Below are 8500 nucleotides of genomic sequence, written 5' to 3' on the forward strand. Positions count from 1 at the left end.
TAAGTAACCTTGTCAAAAAAAACAATTAATCGCAGGATAAATTACAATAAATTATTTTTTTTTTTTGTAGTTTTTTTTTTTTTTTTTTGGATACGTAAAATTTCTTCCATTTCCTGTGTTAAGTTTTCTTTACAAATTTTGAGATTCAGAACTCGGGCTGAAAGCATTAAATTGGATTAATTGTGAATAATCAATTGTTGAAATAATTCTCAACTAATTTATTAATCGATTAATCATTAATTGGAAGACACAGAGTGAACCACAAAAAAAAAGGTGACTGAGCAATACCTTCAGAGCAGTAATCAAGTCAAAACTGCACAATACATAAACATTTTACATTTAAGATAAAAAAAAACCCTCTTGTAAACATGTTCTACCAAAAACTCCACAAATGGTGTCGTTTTAACTTCATCTGGTTAAAATTCTGTAAAAGAAAAATTATTTTTATAAAACGTCTCTTATTAAGCACCGTTCGCTATCCAGTCATCGCTCCGTAAAGGAAAAAAGAAAAAGCCCCAATAGGAACCAGATAAAAATCGCCCTTTTGAGAAACCTAGTGCTCAATTAGACATAAAATTCCAGTGTAGAACGTACCTCTCCTGCGTCTCCGCGGAGACCTGAGGCTGGCTGGATCCGCTGTCGCCCAGACCGCCAGTGCTTTGCGAGTTTGTCTGCTGCGGTCCGTTCTGAGTAGTGCTGCCCTGCAGGCCGCCCGACCCGAACGGCATGTAGGAGCCCGGCTTGCCCGAGGCCATCGCTCCATTAGTTTGAGAGCCCGATGATGAAGATGACGACGACGACGGCGGAGGGGTGCTGTTGACCTGTGCGGGCTGGGAAGAGTTGATGCTGGTAGTGTTGGTGCTCTGGAGTCCTGAGGAGGCGCTGGAAGAGGTGGAGGTCTGGGGGGCGGGCTTGGTGGGATTACGCTGCGACAAGAGGGAGCTGTCCAACAGCAGCTCAGACAAGTTTGGAGCTGGGAACATAAAAACAAAACTTCCTGTTATTACTTTTATAAACTAAAGTGATCATAAATGTGGAAGTATTACTAAATTAATTACCTAAATCATAGCGACACACTTGCGCAAAGAGTTTGAGCTTATGAAAGGCTTCATTATTTGATTCCCTGGCAGCCATCTTGAGGAACCAGTCGCTGAGGGGCTGCTCCGTCGTGCTCCTTCCTTCTGGGGAGCCGACGGTCAGGACCCCCTCTGGGTGGCTCTTACAGATGGGTTTGTGTTGCCCCAGCTGGCACGTCTGGACGCAGAACGATAGCGGTTGCATTAATGGAGATATTATTTGGGTTTTTTTGTCTAAAGGGTAAAAAAAATTCTACATATTTTTTCCAAGATGAACTTTAAGTTTACAGGAGGTGTAAACAATATAAATCTGACAACGTTTTTTATTTTGGGACACGCCAACACGAAACAGTGACGCCTACTTAAAAATGTACAGATATATCAGAGAAAACTGGAACGGTCTTGATGTTTTAAAATGAAGCAAATTAGCGTGAACGATAAAAATACTCTATGACTTAACTGCTAAATATTACTACAGTGTGAAATGTCCTAAAAACAGACGAAACAGGAAAAAAAAAAAAAGCTAATTAAAAGGAGGAAATTAAAGAATAAACATCCAGAGAAAATGGGAATAAAACTTAAAGAAAAGTGAAACCATTTTGACTGAAGGTGATCGATACGATGCGCACCTCGTACATGACGCTCAGATCTTTAAAGAAGGTCTTGGCTCCACGGAGCAGCGCCTGGTTTTCCGGGCAGATGATGACGTATCCCACGTCCCTCTGGGAGCCGAAAGGGTCCAGCAGCAGCTTCTCCCAGTAGGGCAACCCGAAAGGAGACAGCACCACAAAATCGTACTCGAAACCGACCAGAAAGGTCGGGATGGGCAGAGGCTCAGGAGACTCATCTGTACCTGTACGGAAGCAGGAAAAACAAAATGTATATTACTTGAAAATGGTTTCAAAACCACAATATTACCGTTTATTGCAGTAATTTCTAGAAGAATTTAGCATCTCTACGGCCTTTGTGAACATGTTGCGCATACCATACGTGCCTCTCCCCGCCAATTTGTGGAACTGCTGCCAGGTGAGCGGTCCCTGAACGCCCCACGAGCGCACGGCCTTCTTCTGGATGGTGTCCTGAAGCGCGGGCTGCAGGGACAGCAGCACCCGCAGGACGTCCTGAGAGTACAGCTTACTTATGTCTGCAGCTACAGGAGGGAGATGGGGGAGGGGGGAAAAAACATGGAGGTTTAATGTTTAATTAAACAGGAGAAGAAGAAAAGCAAAGAGGGAGAATCTAGGATGGGGCGATTAATTTTATCAATACATTGATTTTTGTGATTTTTAAAGGTTTAATTTTTGAGAAGGGGAGGGGAGGATTTTGATTTCTTTCCATCAATAAACTGTTTTGGTGATAATCAGCATGCTTTGAGTCATTGTCTTTATTTAGACTTTGAATTTAAGTAAAAATATGAGGGTTAGGCTAAGATATGAATATATTTTAAACAAAAATAAAGTCATAATGTTCTAAGAACACAGTAATACGAGAATCACGCCTTATTACAAGAATGAAGTCTTAGTATCAGGAGAATATCCTGATATCCTGACTGTATTCAAGAGACTATTTATGCTTTTCTCATAAAATGAGAAAAATAGCTTTTCCTCCTTAAAATGGCTTTTTTCTTTTGGTGAAATTACTTATTTTATTCTGATAATAATATGACTACATTCTTGTAATCAAGTAAAAATTCTCCCCAATACACAGAAGTAACAGAAATAAGACTCCGTTTCAAAAATATTTTCTGTAATTTGTCATTTCTTTTCTAGAAAGGAAAGCAAAAAGAAAAAGAAATGTTAAAATCAGATGTAAGATCAAACATCGCCCAGCCCTGGTAGAATGTAAAAAGAAACCATAAAATAAAACTCACATTTGCATTTTGGCCACTGATGAAGGCTGGTGCTTTTCACCAGCGTTTCGTCCACTTTGCCTCCCGACATGTTGTCCATGAACTGCCGGCCATGCTCCAGAGCCATGTAGCAGTCGTTGTAGCAGTCCCTCTCTTCCACTCTGAGGAAGGAGCTGGGGGCGGCAACTGTGACGGCGCTCGGCTTGGGCCACTCCACACCCGCCATGGGTGCCAGCGGGTTGGTGCACTGGTCCTGCAGCAGCAGGATCAGCTCATCTGGCGGCTTCTCCTTCAGACTGCCCCTCAGCTCCTCGAAGCGGCGCTCCGTGTCGCGGCCGGCGTCCGAGCCGCGCCCCACCACGTCCAGCTCGTCCTCCAGGAAGAGTCCCGCCGACTGGCCGAAGCGGCGGTTGGCCACGGCGCTGAAGCCGCAGGTGCACGGGTACTGGTCCTCGCCGTTGTCCTTGAGGTAGACGCCCACGTCGGCGCCGCGGATGTTCATGTTGCAGACGCACACGCAGCAGCTGTCGAAGTTGCAGTCCTTGAAGAGGTTCATGACCGACTCGGAGAGGATGAGCGTGACATAGAGGCTGTGGGCCTCCGGGATGGAGGGCACGGTGGCCGGCTCCACGGAGCTGAGCGGCCGGCAGGTGGAGGGCGTGGACGCCGGCGAGTAGAGGTCGGAGTTCTCGTACTTGAGCGAGCCCTGGACGCTGGAGGGCCCGCGCGGCGTGCGGGGAGTGCGTGGCGTGCGCGGGGTGGGCACGGAGAACCGCGGCGTGGCCGGAGACGGCAGGATGCCGGGGCCGCTGTTGCTGGGTGGCGCGCTGCCGGGCAGGAAGGGCGTGTTGGTCTGAGGGGTGAAGGGCTGGTTGTAGTCCGGCTCCACGCTGGGGACGTTACTGCCGACACACAGTCAGACGGTCAGAGAACATCCCCCGCAAGATAAAACTCAAAAACTTTCACGGTGAGTTTTCAAACTTATCCAGCACCAAACTTTGGAGATTTAAACAAAACATTAACCAAAAAGCAAAACAAAACTTTATTCACTATTGTAAGTTTTTATTTAGACTTCATAATCAATTTTACTTAATGTTTTGGTCTATATTTCTGTTTTTGGTTGCTATTTTTTATTTTGTACATTTTTGGTCTTTCACTTCCAGAGGGAAGTGTTCTTTAGAAAGCGAAAGTTTGTCAGTGAGAGGTCAAACTTCCATTATTGATATAGTACTTGAAATCATCTGGCAGAAATCATCAGTGTGACTGGCCGATTTATTACCGTTAATAATGTATTTTACATTATACAGCAGGGTAAACTAAAATAACACATTTTTATGTTTTGAAATGTCTCTCTCTCTCTCACACACACACTAAAACACCTGACTGCTCTGAGAACAACAAAAACATAAACAAAAGAGAGAGAAAAGAAAATCATCCCAAAATTTAAATTACATTGTTAAAAATAAAAATACAAAGAAAGTTCTATAAAAAAAGTTTCTAAAAAATGATCTCATTAAATTTTCTGGCATTTAGCAAACAGAAATAATTTTGGTAATTGTATCAAAGCTAAAACAAAAATGGTGTAGTCTGATTTAACTTCAGACAGTGAGAACGAGATGTGTTCGTTTTTTTATTAGGTGTATGAAAATATCCGTTTTAAACTGTAAACACTGTTACAAAACCAAACCTTGAAAAACTCCTAAATGAAATTCAAGCATTTTCAAGGATTTCAGGCACCCATATGAACGCTGATCGACGAACATTAGAGGCCCAGAACTTGAAAAACATGTTTGTTACGTTAGAGGTCACTACCTGTCTTTGGTGAGGAGGCTGACAGTCGACACTGGAGGCATCAGCTCCATTTTCCCCATGGTCCAGCTCGGCGTGTACACACAGTCCTCTGGCAGTTTGACAGGCAGCAGGCACTGGCTGGGTAGTGTCTTCAGGGGGGCGTACATGGAACAGCCGATGATAGACTGACAGGTCTCCGGCTTGTAGACGAAGGAGAAATCCTGGAAACGGAAACGACAAAACATAAATGCTGGTTCCGTCTTATTCGCCCTTGTGTTTGTTGCCGGCGGCGTCCGGAGCGGCACCTTTATCTCAGACGGCTTGGGGCTGCAGAACCCCTCCTCCACCTCGATCTTGAAGTGGCTGCTGAGCTGGCTGCTGTCCAGCAGGGCAAGACCCGCGCCCGTCTCCAGGCCGTCCTTGGTCCCGGAGTTCCCGGGGGAGTAGCCGTTTTGATCCAGAGAGGGTGGGGTGGGATACATCATCATGAGGTCTGCTGAACCCACACAAGTGAAGACATTAATGAGTAAAAACGACAGCGGGGCGATGCACGATGATCGATACGACATTTACCCCCCCCCCCCCCTCGTTACAAGCAAACTTTAATGCGTTTTATTGGGATCTCATGCAATCGTCTTAGCTTTACCAAAGCAGAGATCCCTTAATAATTTGTATTCATCCCCTTTGTATTCATCCCCTTTTATTGTTTTACCGTAAATAAAATACTATCTGTTCAAAATCTGATTTCCCCCGTCACCATTTTTTTTTTTTTTTTTAACCACAAGCGATTTTCCTTCTGCTTTCCAATTGGAAAATAACTTATAATAGTTTGTCACACAAAATCCCAATACTGTGCATTAAAGTTGATTGTAGCACCACAACAAAACGTGAACAAAAAGCTCTGAACGGCTCGTCTACATACACGACGACAAGGGATCCAGACGTTCTGGTTTGGGTTCTTTAAGGCTGGTCTTGTCGTCGTTGCCGGTTCCGGCTCTTTTGGATCCAGGCTGAAAGAAAAACACAGTTGTTTTATTTCTCACCGACAAGCATCAAGAGATTTAAAATGGCATTCTGGAGCGGAGGAGCGCTTCCTCCAACTCACCTCTTGCTCGTCTTCGTCAGAGTTGAACATTTTTTCTAGGTCGCTCAGGGACACGACCAGGTCCTTCTCGTGAATGAGGCTGGTCGAGGCCGAAGGTTTGCAGCTCGACTGGCCCTGACCGTCTGCAAAGTGGAACAGATTGCAGGGAGACGTTAAGCAAGGACACTCTGAATACCTCATTTAGGTGAATGTTCAGTTGCAGGATTCTCTCTCACCATCTGAAGTCGCCGCCATTCCTCCATCGTCCAACTGAATCCAAAAAAAAAGAAGAAAAAAAAATCATGAGAATGATTCAACTTGCCAACATCGATGCAGGCTGATAAACCATTCATTTATTATCTTTACGTTTGTTATAATTTGTATACTTTCATAATGTGTTATGACTAAATCTGCACATCAAAGTTTACACCTGTCATTCACAGAGTCTGTTGAAAATCCCACTGTGCCAGCTAATGGTAGCAGATATCCATGACAACAGATTAAGATGCACGATATATCGAAACCAACATCGGTATCGGTTCACATTAATAGCTTTAACATAAAACCGGTCTGATATTTATTTCCGTTTGCTTCTGGAGGCAGAGTGGAGGTTAGCGATGTCATATTTGCTCTGTAATACGATAGTGATAGTGATGCAGCAAAGGATTGTGGGTAGTTTAAAGCAGAAAAGCAGTGGTGAAGACAGGTCATTTTTCATCAAGGTTTCAAAAGGGTAGTAAAACACCTAAATATGATATCAGCAAATATCGGTTATTGATATTGGCCCAAATTTTCAGATCGGTGCATCCTCCAATAAACCAGATAGATTGATGGACTCACCTTCTGCTTCTTGTTGCCGTCCTTCTCAGGTCCGTTCTTGTCCCTCTTCTCCGTAATCCTGAACTCGTCGTCTCCATCTACAAAGGCGTACGGGTCGGACTCGTCGCCGTGCTCTCCGTCACCCACAGAGGAGCCGAGGTGGCTGTTCCTCCGCTGAGCGTAGGTCCTGACCAGCTCCTGCGACACTTTGAGGGGACGCGAGGAGTTGCACATCAGCCTGAGAAGAGAGGAACAGGTAGGATCAGCACAGGCCTTCTGCAAGTTTCAGCAAGTCGCATTTAAGACCTTTTAATGCCAAAGAGTTAAATTTAAGATAAAAAAAAAAACACAAAAACAAATATGGGGAATGGTTGGGGCGATGATCCTGGATTAGAATCAAGAATAGCAAAAATTGACATTTCTGGGGTGTATTTGTGGATCTTGGCAGCAGCTTTGTGCTTCTCACACTGCGCATGGCTCTCTACGTATTCGAGAATATGTGAGACTAAATAGCCCTGCAACAACACATTTAATAAGTTAATTTGTTTTAGTAATCCAGGACATTTTAAAGCCTTAATTTTAGATATACGAGTTGATTTAAGACAATGGAATGCACCAAAGGATGCACCAACTCTCTGTTTTGATCTGTTTTAATGCGCATCAAAAGAAGAAGTAGTAGTAAGGCTTACTCCGTGACAGACACCACCGTTTCCGAACCTCCTGACGAATCATCTCGTATTTTATCCACTGGTAACTGTGGCGTCAAGAAGCTGGAGGCTTTCTTTCTGGGCAGGTTGAAGTACTTCCAGGGGTTGTGAGTGGAGTCTTCTCCGGGTTTTATCGCCGAACCAGTAAACAGCGTGGGCTCCAACGTCTCGTTGTAGTTTGAGGGATAGGCCGCGCTGTCCGGCTGCGGCTCCTCCGTCGAGCCCTTCTGAGGCATCAGGCAGGGCTCCACGGAGGGCGGATAGAACGCCTGGTGGATGGGCGTAGAGGAATTCTTGGCGCCGCTCGGCGTCAGCTCGCCATCGACGTGGTCGCAGGGACGCGGGCTGAGAGGAGGGGGCGGCGGAGAGCCAACGAGATCCGCGGGAGGGCCGTGCGCGTGCAGGGAGGGGGCTTTGGGCGGCGCCGTGTCCGCGTGGTGCAAGCTGGGATACGAGCCCTCCTCCTGCGGCCTCGGGCAAAGTCTCTGGGTCTGCGTCTCCATGGACTGCTCCTCGCTCACCGAGTTGCGGTGGTGGAAGGGCGTCTGCGGTCTCCGTTGCTGCTTCTCGCCCTTCTCCAGCTTCTCACCCAGCTTGTGCTTGGCGGCGGGCTGAGGTGGCTGGCCCGAAGACGGCGGGTATCCTGAGGTGCTGCTGGATCGCTGCTTCTGGTTTTTAGGCCTGTGTAGAAAAAAAACACACAAAAAATCCAATAGTTTATTTATGGTTGACCAGAACAGAACAACTTTAACCTTAAACGACTAATAAGTAGCTAGCTGGAAACTAAAAGTTACAACCTTTTTCTGATCAATAAAAGCACCATAAAACCTTCAGTGCTTAGTCTAGATGTCGTTACTGAGGGTCGAAAAGTAAATCTAGACCTCCAACTAACAATTATTTTTGTAATTAATAATTCTGACAATCGGATAAAAAAATAAAATAATTAAAAAAAGCAAAACATTGGGGCATTCTGCAGATTTTCATTTAACCACTTAAACTTATTTTATACAATATTGGAAACACATTAAAACATGAAAAAATAATTATTTTATTAAAACAAAAAATAAGAATTGTTTGGCCAAAAAAAAAAAAAAAAAAAAAGAAAAAAAACAAAATTTCATGGGGGTTAAATTTTTTTTTTTTTAATTTTTGTTTTAAAGTTTTTTTTTCAATA

At 44.6% G+C, this 8500-nt stretch overlaps 1 protein-coding gene across 3 annotated transcripts in view; it reads right to left on the reverse strand.

Annotated features, from left to right (window-relative positions):
• Positions 1-8500, reverse strand: part of LOC106948173 (mediator of RNA polymerase II transcription subunit 13-like) — a 34575-nt gene that overhangs the window by 9631 nt on the left and 16444 nt on the right. For 2 of the 3 annotated variants that reach the window (XM_015033705.1, XM_015033707.1), the window contains exons 9-20: positions 7309-8007; positions 6641-6857; positions 6037-6070; positions 5822-5943; positions 5639-5726; positions 5022-5212; positions 4738-4937; positions 2947-3827; positions 2062-2226; positions 1706-1929; positions 1059-1254; positions 595-973 (exon numbers count right to left, since the gene is read on the reverse strand). In XM_015033705.1, the coding sequence (XP_014889191.1) occupies positions 595-973; positions 1059-1254; positions 1706-1929; positions 2062-2226; positions 2947-3827; positions 4738-4937; positions 5022-5212; positions 5639-5726; positions 5822-5943; positions 6037-6070; positions 6641-6857; positions 7309-8007 (3396 nt within the window). The remainder of the gene's footprint in view (positions 1-594; positions 974-1058; positions 1255-1705; positions 1930-2061; positions 2227-2946; positions 3828-4737; positions 4938-5021; positions 5213-5638; positions 5727-5821; positions 5944-6036; positions 6071-6640; positions 6858-7308; positions 8008-8500) is intronic. The other variant, XM_015033706.1, reaches the window with a different exon arrangement.

The sequence above is a fragment of the Poecilia latipinna genome, unplaced genomic scaffold, assembly GCF_001443285.1.
Source record: "Poecilia latipinna isolate Pla-1442-1.1 unplaced genomic scaffold, P_latipinna-1.0 Scaffold276, whole genome shotgun sequence".
NCBI lineage: Eukaryota > Metazoa > Chordata > Actinopteri > Cyprinodontiformes > Poeciliidae > Poecilia > Poecilia latipinna.